General features: G+C 35.5%; 1 protein-coding gene across 2 annotated transcripts in view; it reads right to left on the bottom strand.

The window, feature by feature from the left end:
• Positions 1-6,458: 6,458 nt before the first annotated feature.
• Positions 6,459-20,100, bottom strand: part of BCKDHB (branched chain keto acid dehydrogenase E1 subunit beta) — a 220,359-nt gene continuing 206,717 nt past the window's right edge. For both annotated transcript variants that reach the window (XM_057738019.1, XM_057738021.1), the window contains 2 exons: positions 8,269-8,415; positions 6,459-6,734 (listed from right to left, as the gene is read on the bottom strand). In XM_057738019.1, the coding sequence (XP_057594002.1) occupies positions 8,275-8,415 (141 nt within the window). In that variant the 3' untranslated portion in view covers positions 6,459-6,734; positions 8,269-8,274. The remainder of the gene's footprint in view (positions 6,735-8,268; positions 8,416-20,100) is intronic.

The following is a 20,100-nucleotide window of genomic DNA, read 5'->3' as shown; positions in this document are numbered from 1 at the left end:
CTATATGAAGCTGTCTAGCAGTTGCGATAGAATTAAAAACAAACAAAAACACTATTTGTTGCTATTAATGTTAATTTAATTTTCCCTCTACGTTAGGGTAGCCCAGGGAAGATGAGTCATAATTTGCAGTTTTCATGTTTGGTGAAAGGTACACAGTCAGTCACGACATCTATGTTCTCTGACCTCCTTGAAATATTTCACATAGAGGATGAAATAGGGTGAAAGTAAATGTATGTTTCAATGGAAAGAGGAAAATCTGGGGAACTTACACAAAGTATTCTCAAAGAAACATTTGCTATTAGACTGACCATAGGCATATTAAACTTCCTTAAAAAAAGGAAATTCCCAAGGGCTGTTTGGGGCTGTATGGGTAAGTTCAAAAACAGTTCTAAGGTCTCATGACTTCAGTAAAGAACTTTATATGAATAAGTCTCCAAAGAGCAAGGCTTCCAAAAGACAGATGTGATGGAACTGCTCATTTTCTTGGCCTAAGGGAAGGTTGCCAGCATTCAACTTTCAGCCTGAAAGTCTGAATTCATTTATTTTATGGCTAAGATACTTGATATTAACACAATATCTGCATCTAATTTGCATGCGTATATAAGAAAAAAAATCAAGCACATTACATATACTAGTCCTAAGGGTAGAGGGTTTTCCCCAAGTATATTTTATTAAAAACATGTGGACTTTCTTCTTTCAAATGGAATATATTTCAAAGCATTGGAATGACTGAATTAAGATGTTTCTGTTTGTAAGCAACAGAAATCCAATGTAGAACAAAGTAAGTGGAAGGATCCTGGGGTGATTCCTCACAGAGTGAAAGGAAGGGAAGGCTGCACGCGGCAGCAGTGCAGCTCGCCAGCTGCCTGCGGGGGTGGCTGACCCCAACTTATACATCATCTTTCTTTAGTACATTGGTCCTTTCCCTTCGCAGATAAAGATGGCCTTCCTCCACAGGGAAGGTGGCGGGAGGTCCTTCCAGAAGAACATCACCCCAGATCTGTGTGTTTGAAAAATAGTGAAAACAGCTTTGATTGGCTGGTTTGGGTCACCTCGCATCCCACGACCAGTCACTGTGGCCCAGAAGACGGTAACCTACCGCTGGCCCAGTCCCAAGTCTGCAGACCAACCAGAAGAAGGAGCAACAGCACAGATAGGACCACTAGGAGGATAACTCTGAGCCAGGCTGACTCTCTACTTGTGACTACAAGGAACAGAGATAAAGAAAATAGAGAATGACTGACAATCTCATCACCCTCAAATGAACAGCTTTGAATGAGTATTCTATTCCATTTTGTCCATTTGCAGATACAGTTTAATGTACAATATCGTCTTAGAGCCCCTTAAAAAATACATGGTTTTGAAATCTATTTGAAGAAATAGATCTAAAAACATAGAAACAATGATTATCTCTTGGGGACTTTTGAGGTCTAGCCCTACAAGAAGGACGGTTTCTGTTCCTGAAATTCCTGAAGAAATGAAATACAACCACATGTCTCTGATTGTCTAGAATATCAACTGGTATAAAGTATCAAATACTATCAATATATTACTTTAAATGTCTATACTGCTCAAAGAGGGCTCTGCCTAAGTGCTTTTCAAGTACAAGGTCTGATTCAAGTACAGGCCTGCATTTCCTTTCATTGGTTTGTTCAGCAGCATATTGAGAGCCTCTGTAGACCAGGACTATTCTAGGCTCCGAGGAATTGTAATAAACAGACCAAAGCTCCCTGCCTTTGCAGAACTAGTAAAACATGTGGAATCTAAAACGTAACACAAACAAACCGAGCTACGAAACAGAAACAGACTCATGGACATAGAGAGCAGACTTGTGGTTGCCAAGGGAGAAGGGGTTGGGGGAGGGATGGAGTGGGCAATTGGGGTTAGCAGATGTAAGCTATTACATATGGAATGGATACACAATAAGATCCCACCATATATAGCACAGGGAACTATATACGCAATATCCTATGAGAAACCATAATGGAAAAGAATATAAAAAAAGAATGTATATATATGTATAACTGAATCACTTTGCTGTATAGCAGAAATTAACACAACACTGTAAATCAACTATACTCCAATAAAAAAAAAAAATTAGGAATGAAGGGGAAAAAAATCCCAGGATAATAGGTAGGTAGACATTTCAAATGATCAAGAAAATATTTTTAAAAGAATTATTCTAATTATTTATAGTGTGAAATAAAATTCATATTTTATGGCAAGACAAGAAAAATTTAAACATAAAAAATGTTCTCTGCCCTTTGGCCTCCTCTCTCCTCACACTGTGCACTCTGTATCTGCACTATGCATCTACCAAACCTTCCCCATCGGCAGGAATACCTGCTCAACCATAAACAGCAACGTTCCAGCATTAACAAGATAACTCCTTAAAGATAACATTCCTTCTTGATCTTGTAAGGGACCATGAGGACCCTTAGATCTGGATTGTGCAAACTGTCAATAATACGTCATTTAATGTACAGCCCTCTGTCTCAAAAAACTTACATAACTGTGTCTTTACTTCTGATGCGAGAAACAGTTCTCAGAGCTTTCTGAGATACTCTTTCCAGGTTATAATCCTCAAATTTGGCTTGAATAAAATTTTTCATTTCCTTCCTAGATCAACTGCTTAATATTTCTTCGACAAGAGTCACTGTATCTTATGAAAATTCACAGTAAATTAGATATTTATGGTAGCCAAGTAGGCCTCAGCAAGAAACTGAAGGACTTACCAAAACAAGACCTTAATAATTATTTTCTTAAAGTGGTGGAATAAAATATTCTAATAATAAAGACCTTTGCTTATCAATACTTTGGATAAACAATTAGGTTTGGCTAAATTATTTCCTTCCCTCAAATAAAGGACCTTGAAAGTATTAGCTGATATGGGAAAAACACTTATGTAGCCTTTATTTGCTGATATCATGATTACATAAAAACTTCCACCTTCACAGAAAACAGACTATAAAATGAAAGAAAAACCTTCATTTTTGCCAAAAAAATAACTTCAGTTTTACAGTTTTATTTTTCTCAATTGGAATGTTCTGCTTTTAACTTTATTACCCTTCTTATTCTTCATCTGTTTCTTCCTCCTTTATTCTTGCATCCTTGTATTTTCAGCTTTTCTTTTTAAAAGATTTTAAGTCTATGAATTTACCTCTGAGTAAAATTTTGGCTGAAGCACATAGGTGATCTTATGTCCTAACTATGTTGTAATTCTTTTCCTCCTTGGTTGCACAGTTATTTAGCTGAGTGTTTTTTTATTTCTAAGTGGGGTGTGGTACCTTTGAATACTCTTTTCTTTGGGGAATTTACTGTTATTTTTCTTTATGCCTCAATACAGTATATGGTCACTTTTTTAAACTGCTTGTGTATAGGCTAAAAGATGACATATTCTCTGTTTATGAAGACACAAAGTTTAAATATATTTCTGTTGACCTAACCCTACTACTTATTTCTGTCTACTTCATGTATCAAATTGAAAGCGGGGTGACAAAGCTTTCTACAACTGTTCTGTTCATATCTTTTGCATTTATAAGTTTTGGCTTACATTTTAATAATACACCTTTAGAACGTAAAGAATTTGTTATATTTTCACTGTGATATATTCCTTTTGTCAAATGTAGAACACTTGTTTCACATAAAAAGTGTATTTACAGGAATTCTCTGGTGGTCCAGTGGTTAGGATCTGCATTCTCACTATTGAGGGCCCAGTTTCAATCCCTGGTCGGGGAACTAAAATCCCACAAGCCACATGGCATGGCAAAAAAAGAAAAAGGTATTTATTCATGACAACTACTGAGGTGTATCTTTTCATCTAACTTGTTTCCATTCTTACGTCTAGTCCTTTCCACCTATGATTTCCTCATTCTTGTTCTAATTTTATTTCTCATTTTCCTGGTAAATATCTTTAATTACCATATTCAGGGAGGTATCAGGTGTCAGAGTTTCCAAATCTTTGCCCATATATGAATGTTTCCTATTTCTTTCCAAGTTCAATGGCCTAGGAAAACACATCAGAGTCTCTAAACCTCATGTCTCTGGAAATTCCAACATGATGCTTTGGGGTCACGTTCTTCACCCCTCAGCTGAGCATCTCTGCTAAGGCAGTGCTGTGTGCCTGCCTGGTGTACACCCACTAGTTCTATCCCTGGTGTACCTGGAACTGGTAAAAGTTTGAGAACCAGCTTTTAAGAATTTAGTGTTGTTGACAAGCCTGAGGCTTACTACGTTGTGCTTCTGCACCAGCAACCCGACTTTCTGTTCTGTGGTACCCGGAGGGCCTGGGCCAGAGCCATCCCTGTGGCTGGTACTGGACGGCACTGGGATTGGCAGCCCCTCCAGAGCCACATGCACTGGGGAGAGGGAGTTCTCTAAACAGCAGTGCTGTTACTAGAAGTGGGGGCAGGGAGGCCAAGCAGCCAGAAGCCACATGAGTCCACCACAGGCATCTGATGGGAAGGACATTTCACTAAACTGAGTGTGGACCCTCTGTGGGACGTCTCCTCAGGATCCCACCAAGAGTTTCTAGCTTCTGTGACTTAAATTTCACGGACTAAAATGAGGTAATTGTCTTGCTCTTGTGCCTCATTTCTTCTTCTAATGTATACTGCTTTACTTAGCTTGGATAACATCTATCAGTCATATAGAATGTGGATGTGATATTTTTTTTCTGAAAGGAATTGGATAATTGGAACTATAGAAGATTATATGCACTTATACATTTATGTTGCCACAGGGAGGAGACTTCATCCTAAGGCTGGGAGTAGTGAGGGATCTATAATTCCTTTAACATCTCTTGGGTATCTTCTCATCGCTATTTTTTATTTTTACAATATGGAACAATTTGTTTCATGTAACAAAAAAGGTGTATTTAAGACAATCATTTAGATGTATATGTACATCAAGTGCCACAGCCTGAGTTTAGCATGAACTGTAAGCTGTTTGTTTTGGAAGGGAAGGGGGCATTTACTGGTGGGCACTGCAGGGCTCGCTGGAGAAGGGAAGCGGATTTAAAGAAAATAAAATTAAAATAGCTAAGGGAAAATTCTTACAACAACAAATGAATTTTTAAAATAGTATCAAAAAGATACCGATGGCAATAAAACAAGTAACTTCAACTGAAATCGTAAATAATATCCACTAAAAAAATAAGTTAACTAAAACAAATACGTTTAAATAGAACCTGTTATCGGCCCGGACGTGGATGGCCAGCATACATTCCCTGCTCTGCTGGTCTGACCACGTGAGCGCAGAGCTCCCTGCAAGGACGCCTAGAGCCTCAGTGCAGAATGAAGGCCAAAGCAAAGGTCCATACTGAGTTCTGGTATCTTCAACTCAGAATGTCCTGAACCGTAAGCCAGATGGATTCCCTAAATCTTTTCCAAACTTATTGCTGACAAGTACATTTTTTCCCATCCTATACTATTCAGGTGTTTCTATTTTTAAACCAAGGACAGGGCTTTATTTTTACCCCGAACAAATGCTTTGGGTTTTGTTTGTTTGTTTTTAAGCCACTGCTATCCAGAATCTGTTATAAAGTGTCTTTATTTTACTCCAAGTTTTCTGGCAATCTATAAATGTCACTTTCCATATCCTCCTCCAAACATCTGATAAAAAGAAACAGGATACAACTTTTTAAATTGTAGTTTTAAAGTAATATATACATTTATACTCATAAAAAAGTATCCATTTTTTCTAGTGTTTATAGAGAAAGGAAAGCTTTACATGATCCTATTTCTCTGATTTTTGTGGGGGACAAGGATCCTTCTGCTGGAACTAGTGAGAAGCAGCTCTTATGGCGTATATGGGAGGGAAGGACCGGATGAGAGCACCCCCTCTGCGGACAGAGTTTGGGGTGAGGGCTCTGCAAAGGGGTCCCTGAGGCTGTCGTGAGGCCCATGTAAATGAAAGTCAGGAAAAGCACAGACAGAAACAAGAGGCCCTAACAAAGTCACCAGCAAGGAGGCTTCCTCCTTTTGTTGCTATTAATGCTATCTTTTCTTTTTAGCTACATAATTATATAAAGGACATAAGAAAAAAATACTTGTTTTGCAACATCATGGCCAAAAACAAAAACAAACAAAACACAAAAAAACCTGCAGCAAAAGCTTGATGCTTTTATAACAAAAGACAGGCTCAGGCTTGTCCATCTCCCAGAAAAAGGAAGAGAGACAACAAAGAAGATTCTGCCTCCCCACGCTCTGGAGAGAAAGTGAGCACGCTCCTCTTGTTGGGACAAGAGGGAAGAACAAGGAAAAACATTCCAGAAGTTTCATCAACATACAACCATCTTAGCCATAAACAACTAAACAAATACAATAAAGTTGAAAAATCAGCATTTCTAAATGTTTCACTTTCACTCAGATGTAATTAACAAGTTACTATTACTCTTTTACTCTGCAATGAAAATTCTTTTTACTAAAGGTAAAAAAAAAGAGAGACACAAGCTGAATACAATCTGGTTTTTGCTTTATTGAATAGTATCACACATCCAATATTTACAGAGGTAATTAAATGGAATTTATAGGCCTACCATGTGAAATATTTTTAAAAAATTAATCTGAAATACTCTTAATGCGAATTGTCAATTTGTATGTGTATAATTAATTCATCATTTTTCAGCCAATATCCAAGACAGTTCATTTCATAAAAACTCTATTTTCAAGAAGAGAAAATATAAAAAAATTCAGAAAAATATTTCCGTATCTAGTCATAATCTTCCAGCTTTTCTGTAAAAGAAATCAATAACAATTATAGACATTCTGGACATCGTGAATTAAATACAGATTTTCTCAACTGCCTGACTACTTTCTTTAATGCCATATTTAACTTTTAGCATAGAAGAGCTGCTCTTCTTGTAACATATTTTCATGATAGGTCTAAATATTTTTTTTAAGGTTTAAAAAGACATATCCAAATTTAAAACCAGCACCTAAAGATTACTTTAAAAATAGCAACAAGGACATGGCCACACGTTATTACCTTGACTTTCCATTACAAATGGTCCGTGTAAGGAATAAAATGGATAAAAAGTGAGGAAGTCCTCTAACCAGGCATAAGTGACAATGTAGAAGTCAGCTGTTCTCACAGACATTAAGAGGGCATCAGAAATACAGTGTCTACCTCTGCATGTCTGTGAGAACAGCGGGGCATGCAGACTAATGGTCCTATTAACGCCTATGACAACACCCTCAGAATAGAACTACAAAAAAGGTGGGGATTGCAGTGATGGATGCGGGCATTGTTTTCTCTATATTCCCAAATGTAAAGTTATCTCTCTCTTTGGTTTGGGGTGAGCTGCCTTCACTACCCATACACAGAATTCAAGAACCATAGTATTTACTAATCTTTAAAAAGTATGGGCTATGTTATTATATAAAGCCTATTTTTGCTTCTCCTTTCAAAGACTGTGGTTCTTCAAAATGTATTATTATTATTTGGACAATCTAGATATTAAAATGTAAAGCATTTATTCCCTATCTATGCATTTTGAACCATTTCAAAAATGCCAAAGGTAAAATAAATCAGTGTATCGGTGATAGCATCTTCTATATTAAAACCCTGAAAACTAACTTAACAGTCTTTAAATGGTGTTCATTTTTGCTAGAACAACACTGCCGGAGGGACAGAAAAAGCATGACCTAGAAAATCACAATGAATAAATATCACTTATTATCCCCAATTTTAAAACATTTACTTGCCAAGAAAGGTTCTGGGAATGGTAGTGGTGCTGGGGTTTTTTTTTTTTTAAGTAGCAATTTCCCTTATACATAATAAATAGGTTTCCTGTTCAACAAACCTATCTTTCAAGATAATATAAAGGCAGATTTCAGAATGTTATGAATCATCATATAGATTAAATCACTGGCATCCAAATTAATGGTGCCTGAAGGGCTATTTTTACGTAACAGAAATTACCCCTATTCATGAATCGTTTAAACTGCTGATAAAAATATACAGAAATGAGGATAAAGTTGGAACAACAGGATAAGGTATATTTGCAATCACGGCAGACGGCTTCTTCGTCTAGCGATTATTCAATGTTAACATATGCATGTATCTGTTTAACAGAAATCAGATAATGCATATGCTTGATTAAATGTAAACATATTACTATAAATCTAATTTTTTTTCTAAAATCCACACTTTGTTCTGGAAGTTGCCATTTAGGAAAAAACACACAGATGATGGGTGTTTCTTGGCCAGCAGGACATTAATGTCAGGAACACGCCCTAGCTTTCTCAGAATGCAGGGCAGACTTACCTGTGGTCAATAGTTGATCATTTTTCGAAGGGCATCATAGCACTTCCATTTATCTGGGATATAGAATGGCTCAAATATGTGAGGGAACGGCGTGTCGTACCCACATACCCTTGATATAGGAGCCTCCAGATTCAGGAAACATTCTTCCTGCAGAGAGGAATCCAGATGGTTAACTTCAAGAACATTTTCTTCACAGAAATGAAACATTTCACTTTCAAATACAACAGCATCCAAGGGCATTATAATTTTTTCCATTATAATAATATCGTAATATTATAATGTGAAAAAAGCAGGTAACAAATAGCACGTTTGGCCTGATCCAAGTTTTACTTAAGATATGTTTTCATGTATGTACATGCATTTTATGCCTATATATGTGTGTGTGTATATATATATGTTGCTTAAGACAAAGTGGGGATTAAGCTGGTACAAATATAAATGTAAGGTATAACAAAATCATGACAAAGGTTCACAGTAAACTCTGCAGCTTTAAATTAGTAATAGCATTTCTCTTATTTCTTGCATTTTTCAGATTTTATATATGATAAACATGTATTACTTTCATAATAAATATTTATAATTACTCTACGCAACCAGACTGAATTACCAGTTACTTGACTATGTTCAGGTCTCTTTCACAGCCAGGCTTTTGCAGATGCTCTGAGTCCGCTGGCTACTCACACCCCAAGCCCATCACTGTTCTCTGCCCAACAATGTGGGACCATCTCTCAGCTATCACCTTGGGGGTCACCTCCACCAGGAAGCCTTCCTTGACAGCACCTCCCCAACCCTGGACCACTAATGAGGGAGGGACTTCTGCCCTGAACTCCCACAGCACTGAACTCAGCATAGTCCACTGTTGTTGCCCAGTTATCTACCTCCTGAGAGACTATGAACTCCATGAGGTTAGAAATCTGGTTTAAAAAACTGTAAGATCCCTAAGAATATACATATATATATATCCCTAAGAATATATATATATATCCCTAAGAATATATATATATATCCCTAAGAATATATATATATCCCTAAGAATATATATATATATATATGAATCAGTATTCAGTTATATATATACAACTGAATCACTTTGCTGTAACCTGAAACTTTACTACATAGTCGATCAACCGTATTTCAAATGAAAAATTTTTTAAAATGTAAGGTCCTAACCACAGGAGACCCTGTAGAAAGTTATCTTCAGGAAAAAAAAAATGTTATTCAAGTGACAAATTCAAGTTTGAAAATAAAATTTTTAGAGAGTTAAAAAAATCTGAAAAGAGATATGATTAAACTATTCTTAGGAAAATATTACCACTCACAGCTATTATCTAAAATCAAACTTGTGATTTTTACACATCCACTTTCTCCATTGCCTTGTGTCACAAATGCCTTGAAAATGTCCACATTTTCTTACATATCTGACTAACTGTATCTTTACATTTTCATTTAAGCAAAAATTTTTAAAGGAATGCTGATGCTCAGTCCTTATCTTCTGTATATATTTCTTCCAGTGACAAGTGTATCAGGGCAGAAAGGGCCTGGGAATAGAATAGTCAGCTCCAAAGGGAATCAGCTGGCCATTTACACACTCTCCCTGCCCCCAAAACCACTGCAACTTACAGTATCAAATACCAAATACTGTTGGTTTTTCCAGCAACAGGAAATCTTCAATAACTTGAGAACCTTGCCGACATACGGTTCAGAGTTACTTAAGAAATACCATTACTAATAAGCTCAAAAGAGATGACAGCTTGGCTAGACTGTTTTTTTTTTTTAATTTATTTAATTTTTTATTTAATGGCTGCATTGGGTCTTCGTTGCTGACGTACTTGCGGAGAGCGGGGTCTACTCTTCATTGCAGTGCGCGGACTTCTTATTGCAGTGGCTTCTCTTGTTGCAGAGCACGGGCTCTAGGTGCCTGGGCTTCAGTAGTTGCGGTGCGTAGGCTCAATAGTTGTGACCAGGGCTCGAACCCATGTCCCCTGCATTGCAGGAGGATTCTTAACCACTGCACCACCAGAGAAGCCCAGGTGGACTGCTTCTTGATTGAAACAAGTAACTTTAAAGGGATTTAATTTGTAAATTTGGGATTAACTCAGTTTATTACTTTAGTTAACACAAGCTATTTTTCTACCTCCCCTGAATATTGCATTCTTCATAAACAAACTATCCAAAGGCACCTTTGATCTTAAATACCTTTGATCTTAAAACAGTTATAAAACATTATTCTTTCAAACTAGTTCCCTGGAAAGCTAGCCTATGACAGAATGATGCCTCAATGTTTGTGAAAATCATTCCTTTTAGCAGAATGACCAACAACATCAAACTAATTTTTTTTTCCCAAACAGCAATGCTTCTAATTCCTGAAGAATGTGAGAATAGCTCTACAGGAATACATCTACATGTTTTCAGGGGCATAGGAAAAGGTCTGTGAGGTCACACTTGAGCAGTCAACAGTGGCCACCCTTGGAGGCTGTTAGGGACAAGGAGGTGACAAAGAATTCTACTTGTACCTTATATGTATTGTTGGAGTTTTACGGCACAGTATAACTTTTGTAGTTAATTGGCACTGATATAAAAGTAAAGAGTAAGAATCATTTTATGTGAATAAAAGTTCCTACTTTATGATATACAAATTTGTGATTTTATATATAGCACTTTCTTAATTTGGAAATAATTACTGTAGGGTGTGTGGAATCAAATTATTATAAATTACTATATATAAATATATACAAAGTAATTATAAAAATCATGGAAGATAATTCAAGAACATATGATTTGGGTTTTTTTTTTTTTATCTTATTTATTTATTTATTATTTTTTGGAGGGTACACCAAGTTCAATCATCTGTATGATTTGGTTTTATAAGGATATACCCTAACCTATAGAAACAGTATGAAATTTTAACGCTTTGCTAACTAAAGTATAGTAAAGAAACAAGTTATTCTTTCCATGGACTTGTGTTAAGATTCCTTTTAAAGCAACTGGAAATCAGATGCTTCGGGCAAGCAACTGCACAGAGTTACAACCCACTGACCTCGTTTACATACAAATGATTTACGTGTGAATATGTTTCTTTGGGCAATCATCGAAACGGGCATCTTTGCTCAAGCTCAGTTCTTTTCATATAGTAGCTGTACACACACACACATATACAGAAGAAGAAATATTTGAAACTCATTGGCAGATCTGTAGATGAAAAATGTACCAGATCAATCCTGCACACGGTATACCTGTCTTCATTATACACCACAATATGACACCATAACTACAGCAACATATGCCCTCAATTTTCAGGACAATCTAGGTTCCTCATATTCTTCTTTTCCATGGGTCACCTTAGTACACTCATATTTTTTAAACTGTGATGATTTTTGACTCAGAAATAGCAATCCGCCTAATATTAGGAAAAAATAATTACCTAACTCACGGGGTTGTCGTGAGGATTACAGGTAGTCTCCAGCACAGCGGCTAAAATGAGAAGTACCAGTTTCTGGTCTCTCTTCCTGGAGAGCTTGTATGTGGACTGGCTCAATCCACACGGAACAATGACAGATGGAACCGTGAGGTTCCAAAGCAGATCACTGGGAAACACGTAACCAGGGGCAACAGAATAGAACCCAGCCAGGGGCCAAGAGAAACTTCCCTCCAGCTATTCATGGTCCAAGGTTTCACCTTGGATCCAGTGAAAAGAACTGAAAGTAAATCCCAAACCAATCAGGTAGTAACACCCACATATACTGTCCTTGCAGTATCTGCTTTCACATAAATGATCAGTTCTTTTGAGAAAAACAGATATTCCTTCCAAAAGGACCCTGCATGAAACTCTAGTATAGGGTATTTGAATTTACTTCTGAATAAGTCTTTTTGTAAGTATGAGAATTTTCTCTCCAAGATATGTTAATAATAAGAATAGTAACCAGTACTTATGACATAACAGGTGTGATGCTAAATGAGTTGTACTTTATCTCATTTAAACATTTTAACAAATCTATGAGGTATGTATTATATTCCATTTCACAGATGAAGAAACCAACATGAAGGAACTTGTCCAAGGTTGATGTGCTACCTACAGTCAAGACTCAAACCTGACTACATTCATTCTGCAAATTTTGAGGCACAATTACTGAGAATACCAATAACAGGAAAAAATAAAAATAAAATGGAAGGCAGGCTGGGATTAAGGACAGAGCCTCAAGAGGGTTAAACTCCATCTAAGAAGACTTTCCCATGTACATAAGGAAGGCAGTGGTTAAGATACGTGAAAAAGCTGAAAGCACATACTTAAGCATGAAGGTAACACACAGAGCAATAAACAGATGGTCCTGGGTATCAGGAAACTCCTAGGCTACCCTAAATAATTTAAAGAAGCATAAATCAAATTATCTATTGGCCATCTGGGTTACTATGCATGTTATAACCAGAAAAGGAAGTAAACAATGTGAAATAACAAATTTCAAATCATAAAAATCATAGATGCAGCAAAATAAATTCATTTGCCTATTTTCTGTAACAAAACAAAACAAATTTTTAAGTATCTTGTAGACACTGGGGACGACTGAGATCCTGTAAATTTTCTAGTAGATAAGAGAAGGTAAATAAAAATTATTAAAATAGGATCCATGATTAAGATAAAATATCTTTGATAGGTTTTAAAAATTAAGTGCACTTAATACTAACTATAGTTAATAACAGTGTACTGCATATTTGCAAGTTGCTAAGAGAATAGATCTTAACAGTGCTCATCACACACAAAAATTAAGTATTGCATTTCTGTGTTTTGGTGAATGTAATACAGGTTATATGTTATTACGTTTGTATGCAAATGCATATATGTTAGGGCTTTCATGGGATGGCTCAAGATGTCTCAACACTTAACATCATTTCCCTGTGAAAGTTTTAAGGACATCAGCCATAAATTCTTCTGTCACCGTGTCACAGGAGTTACATCACTGAAATCAGTCTCCAGCATTTCGCAATGTGGATATGGTCACTCTCAACAAATCTTTTTGTTGTTTTTATGGCAAGGCTGTAGAATATAATTGATACAGCATGGAATTTGGAATTCTGTTTGAAGGGAATCTTTGTTCTACTAGGATTTCACCTCTCCAAGGCTCTGTTTATTCAACAGCAAAAGAGAGGTATTAAAAAATCTGTCCTTGTGATAGTCTATTGTTTTGTGACTCTCTTGTAATTTTGCCTTTCTGCCTCTCTAGCTTGGGCAGCAGCCTATGAGAAGTACCTGCTTTCGTGCCTGATATATCATAGTGTTCAATAACAGCTAGGGTTTTTTTTTCTTCCAGTTTTACTGAGATGTAATTGACCTACAGCACTGTATAAGTGTAAGGCGTACAGCATAAGGATTTGACTCACATATATCATGAAATGATTACCACAGTAAGTTTAGAGAACATGCACAATCTCATATAGATACAAAATTAACAAAATAGAAAAACAATTTCCCTTGTGATGAGAATTTTCATATATAACAAATAGCAGTATTAATTATATTTATCATGTTGCACATTGAATCCCTGGTACTTATTTATTTTATAACTGGAAGTCTGTATCTTTTGACTATTTTCATCCAATCCCCCCTCCCTCCATCCCCTCTCTCTGGTAACCACAAATCCGATCTTGTTTTCTATGAGTTTGCTTGCTTGTCTGCTTTTGAAGTATAATTGACCTAATAATTGCTAGGTTTTTGTTTTTCTCTTAAGATTTTTCAAGTTACAATAAACACAAGGTATCTAAAATGATAGCCCAACTCATCACTGAAGATAAGATTCTGGTACACAGAATAGTCAACACTGAGAAATAATATCCATTATAACACAGTGCCTGACAGCTACCATTTATTGAACACTTACTAAGCCCTAGAAAATGCAAGAAAATACCAAAACAAGTTTAAGTGCTGTATGAGGAAGGAGGGTGGAGACCACTGAGGTTATTGAAGGAGCCAGGCAGCACCCAGTGAAAGGCAGGATCTGGTGCTGCCCCCTGGTGGGGAGCAGGGAGCCTACACACTTACTGCCAGTTTCTGGGCCCAGAATGACAGGTTAAGTGTGGCCAGATCGGGAAGTTAGAAGCTCCAGAAATGGTTAAACAATCTACACACCCCCCCCCATTCCCCTAGAAAAAACATAATTTCCAAGCACTGTTACTATAGAAAACTAGTCTGTCAGTCGGCTACTGGAAGGTTACAAGGAAAAGAGCCCAACAGATAACTGAATATGATCGAGGCACACACACTTCAAAAAATAGTCAAGAATAAAGACCATAAAATATCGTTTGATTGATTTTTAAAGATTGGTTTTTGGTTTTTAATTCAAGGCAATTTCAGACTCAGATTTCTTTTTAAGAACAATGGAATAATTTTTTTCAGTCCTCTAATGACAGAAAGTTGGATACAGCCCATTGTGTAAGACTACATAGTATGTCGAGTTGGAAAATGGTGAAGTTTAAAGTGAGATAAGAAACATTTAGGTCTTTCATATATGTTCTTACTTTCTTATAGTTGATACAGGATGATGAATTCCTTTCACTTTCCTGAAAAACTATTCAACCAATTTTCCTAAACATTTAATGGAAAGTCAGAAATGCAGGTCACTGCAATGAGAAACACATCACAGTCAAAATACATTGCCTATAGGATTATCTGATAAATCCAGATTTTATGTTCCTTCTTGGAACAATGAGAAACATCAGTCCACAACTTAATTTCAAAGTAATAACTCAGAAAATTGATTTTTAAATTACTTTGCAAACAAAAATGTCCAGGTTATATCACATAATCATTATTATGCCACCCTAACGCATTTAAACTAGGAGAATACATTTTGTTTCTAAGAGGGCATTGGGAGTGAGGGTAAATTAAGCTATAAACGTAACAAGCACTGAACAAGACATATAGATCATAGAGTTATCATTTCTTTTCTAAGAGAAAACATTCAGAAATAGCTTTAAGTGATGTGTGAAGTTTTAAACCTAAATTCCAATACCATTTAGTCCTTGTTAGTTATTATTAACAATAAAACAACAGATTTCATTTCTAAATGTAATTCGTTGTCTAGGGATCATAAGGAGCAGGGCAAGAGTTTAAAAATATATGAGGAAAAACTAAATTAATATACCAAAATGATGCATATTTGATAGCTTTAAAGTCCATGAACTTAGAGACTTAGTTTTGATTTTAAGTTGATTAGTCCTAGTCATTTATGTAAGGTTAGACATCACCTGGCTTCCAAATATTATCAGAGAATATTTGTTATAAATCTACCATGAACACTTGCCTAGAGCCAAAACATGAGTTTTAGCAGATGAGAAAAAATGATGCTGGTGTCTTAAATGACAAATGAGTCACAGAAACCTGCAAAGGCACTATGCCAGCAACTCCAAATTAATTTCATTGCTGAATTAAATAAATACAACGTTGCTAATGTAAAATAAAATATTTTATTTAAGCTAATGATTTAAACAGAAAGTATCACGTTTTTAAGACAGTACGTCTGTACCAATTTTCTGTATAGCACAGACCTATGAAACTTATTCTTCAGACAGCAAAGTCCTTAATCTACCTCCAAACTAAAGGATGCTTTCCCACATCATTAGAGCATGTTTATTTTATTTTTCTAATACCATGAACATGAGAAGCATTCAACAAACACTTGTTGATATGAGGTCTCTCACTTTTAAACACAGTTGCACCAATATAACTAAATACAACAGTATATGAATAATACAATTTCATCCAGATTTGTATAGCACCTAAAATATTATAGTCAATGTCAATTATTTTAGCAAAGCTTTCATTTAAACTCATAATCTTGACTAAATTAAAAGCTAAAATCTTTATTACTTAACTTCACTAGAATATCTTCAATATTTGCTGATTAAAAAAAAAATAGTCCAATCCTTTCTCTCTAATGCTAATTACTGGCAATTTGGTACAATTTTTATTTTCCAAGATTTCATTCAGCTAGTTAAAGAATGGAACTGAATTCTAAATTAGAATATTCATTTAAATTCAAACTCCATTTTTAAAATGGAAGCCTCTTTTCTGAAGTTAAACAGAAATATTATTTCTGATCTAAATGGGTTTCCCTGGATACAGTCTAGCTACTTAAAACACAAAGTTGGAGAATGATATTAAAATATACATAGAAATGATTCATGGTTCAAATTTAACAGTTGTGTCAGACTATAAAAAATCTTAATATAGAATTATCTATGAATCTCTATACATTAATTTTACATTACTGAAGAAACTGAGGTAGAACAAATTTTAAAATCAAAATTTAACATTAGTCAATAATTTATTATATAATAGAAATTGTTTTTTCTCCAAATGATACTTTTGTAAATTTCACTATTTTAAAATCAGAATTAAATGAAAGCAAGTGGCAACTTCTTTCTATAATTTATAATCTTATCTGAAATCACTTTTTAAAAAAGTACATAGTGCTCATTTTGGTCCAGGGACTGTACTAAATATTCTACGAATATTAACTCATTTTAATTTTTCATAAACACTAAATTAGCAATTACAAAGGTAAAACTTGCACCCCATCCAAACCACTTTCGTTTGGTTCTGTTTTCAAACCTTCCCCCAGTTATAGTCTTGGGCTATGACCTGAAGCAGCCTCACCATTTTCAACTGAAAGCTGAAAAATTTTTTTTAAAATCATTTCTTCATTAAATCTTCCTGTAACACATTCTGTTAATTTGCTGCTATCAGTCTCCAAAGATGTTCTGAGGTTTAAAAAGTTAAAATTCTAAATTCTTTTGAGATATACTATGTGCAAATTTGGACATTTACTATGTACTATGGCTACAATGCTTTTGTTAAAACACTTCACATTCAATAGAGAGAGAAAAAAAAGGCAATGCTCTCAAATTTCCACAGATGCCGAAGCCTCTCAAATTTTATAGTTCAAAATTCTTCCTATAGAAGAAAGCATCCCCACGGCAGCAAAGTTTGAAAGTGGAATTTCCCTAGAATGTGAATGCATCATGATAAAACATAAGCGACTAGCAGCACTGGGTCGTCTCATGAACAAATTGCTCTCTGTAAGGTAGGATTTTTGCTTTGCTTGGCACTAGGAAATTTAAACTACTCCTGTTGTGCTCGCTTCGGCAGCACATATACTAAACTACTCCTGTAAAGCAACTTTTGATGATCTTACAAAGCATTCAATTTTTCTGCTTGTTTTGCAACAAAATTCTTTGTATATTCTCACAACACGCAATGGTGCTCGGAAGACAGAAATCAGCCCTGGCTAAAGCGATCTCATGATTCCTTTGTTTCATGACATAGAAAATATATTCTTTTAGAATCCTGGGGATTGAACCTGCACTCAGAAACTTTCTAGTAGGATTTGTCACTGTCCCAATTTTGCAACCTGTTTTTTAAATTTCAAGACTAATTATAAAACGAAACTATTGGAATAGAGTGATTTCCCCCATCTGGCACCATGTTTTAAACAGTTTAAGAAGCTGGATTAAAAAAAAAAAATGAGGGCTAAAATATTTGGTGTTTTAGAAATGATACTCTTTTGTTACAGTATAATGGGTTTTTCTTTACTGTTTTCTCTTACTCTTTAAATATGTTAAATTTCTAGTTTGTTTTAGTTTATGTTTAAAAGAATGCTAAAACAACTTGCTAAGTGTAAAAAAGTCAAGGAAAAGGGAAAATTCAACTTTATTTTATCTACATAATATGAAAAGAGATGTGTCAATGTTATTACTGAAATTAAATATATTTTTTTTAAAGTTAATCTTGGGTGTCACAGCAACACAGCCTTTAAGCTTGGTTTTGCTGAATGAATAAATCAGACCACGTTATTTTTCAGCAGTTTAATTCTGTTCACCAGATCACTGCAATTTTAATTAAAAAAAGGCACATAAATCAATGTTTTAGGCTACCATTAATTATTAGGGAGGTTTAATCCCAGGCTTTTTAATTTGATCCCAGTAACAGAAGTAACAAAGTTTAATAACAACAAATTAACAAAGCAAACAAGTTTCTGGCAGAAATCTCTGACCTGAGTAAAGAAAAGGCTTATAAAAGTTCTCATTATTTATTTGCAGATAACTGTTGCTCACATGATGAGTTTCGCCTATTCCTTAAAACAAATCTAGCAATTGTAATTATGGTCTGCAGCCAATAAAAATATAATACAGAATCCAAAATATATTTTCTTCTTTACTGTATTTACATCTGTATGTTTCTACCTTTAAAGTTGGTTAATATTTCTTACAAAGAAGCTTTTCAGGTTGAATGTCTATGCATTTGCATACGCACATTTTCATGTTAAAATTTCAAGTATCCAGAGATATTTGAGAATTAGGGGGATAAAACACTGCTTCCACCTTTGTATAAACTGCATGCTGATGAGATGAACCCAATTCTGCACATATTCTCACAAAGTCTCTATTGCAGGCTTAGTGTGTACAAACTTCTAATAAGCCTGATTAAACCACAGATACACTAGTGAAAGTGCAAAAATTTAACATTAGAAATGCCCAGAGATACTGTTCATTAATACGTTTTCATGAACTCCATTTATATAGTTCCTATAAATAGGTGATATTCACATGTTTTATTTGAATGGACCAGAGCATTTACTTACCATTTTTTACCTCCTTACTTGGAGCTGAACTATATAAAAATTCAATCAGATCCCTCAATTAGGCACCAGGCTAAGACACACAGCACTGATCCCCCAAAGAGATCACACGAGATTCCCTATTTGTCACGTCCCACAGATAACGATATACGCAAGCACACATGAACACAAAAAAGTAATTTCATCTTTAATCAACACATGATGAATATCCTAAGAAACAACACAGAGTCTACACGGGGAGGCTACTCCTTGTCCTCACGCCTATCAGTTCAGGAAAAGGAGTACATACATGTAGACAGGAAACAGAAAAGCCAGAGACTCACTAAACAGTAACCAAGAGATGTTCTTTTTTAATAATAAACAAGTATAATTATATATATCATCTTACTTAATCCTTTCAACAAGTCTAGGTGGTGGCAGCAAGTGTGGTGCTAAGGCTGGTGATGGTTAAGTGAGGTGACCGAGGTCACACAGGTGCACACAGCCCTGGCGGTATCTGAACCAGCTGGCCTGGTTACCCTGCGGTGTGCTGCAAAAAACTTTAAAAGTGGGCAAAAGATTCTTGCTTGGATACAAGGTAAAATTTGTATCCAGTGCTACCATTATACCTGGGAAAGAGAAACTGGTGAAATTGTCTGCTGGTTTATGTCAAGTCCAATCAAGATTTTTTTTTCAATTTTAATAAAAAGTTTAGCAGTTTAGTGCCTTGGAGGGGGCAGGGAGGACTAGATGGGTTTCTTTAATTAGAGTTACAGGAGGTTACACTCAGATGGATATGTTTTGCGACTTTTAGATACTCACTGGGGAGGCAGTGAGGGGAAGGGGTGGAGGATGAGATTGGAACTTGTTTCTAGTTAATTACCAGCAGCTTGCTTGAGTGCAGAGCATGGGCTGCCACTTTGGGGTTCTGAAGCTGATCCTGAATTCTCAGGAAACACTGTAGGTTCAATTTATGGTAGGCTGTATGTTTAAAGTTTCTTCTTCAAAAAGTTAAAAAAAAATCATTAAAGTGCTTCATCAGGAAATTAAATTTTCTTGCTTTCATTTATTTTCTTATCGCTGATAGCATCTAGATGAACTTAGGTAGCTAAGTCATTTGATAAAGAATGTGCCAGCTTTTTGAGAGATTAGCAAAATCGTTTCAATAAACATAGGTTACAAGTTGTATCCTAGCCTTAAATTTATGAAATGCAATCCTCTCCTC

The sequence above is a fragment of the Hippopotamus amphibius genome, chromosome 6 (genome assembly GCF_030028045.1).
Source record: "Hippopotamus amphibius kiboko isolate mHipAmp2 chromosome 6, mHipAmp2.hap2, whole genome shotgun sequence".
NCBI classification, from domain to species: Eukaryota; Metazoa; Chordata; class Mammalia; order Artiodactyla; family Hippopotamidae; genus Hippopotamus; species Hippopotamus amphibius.
The sequence above is the reverse complement of the archived record's forward strand: the minus strand, read 5'-3'. Positions and strand labels throughout refer to the sequence as shown.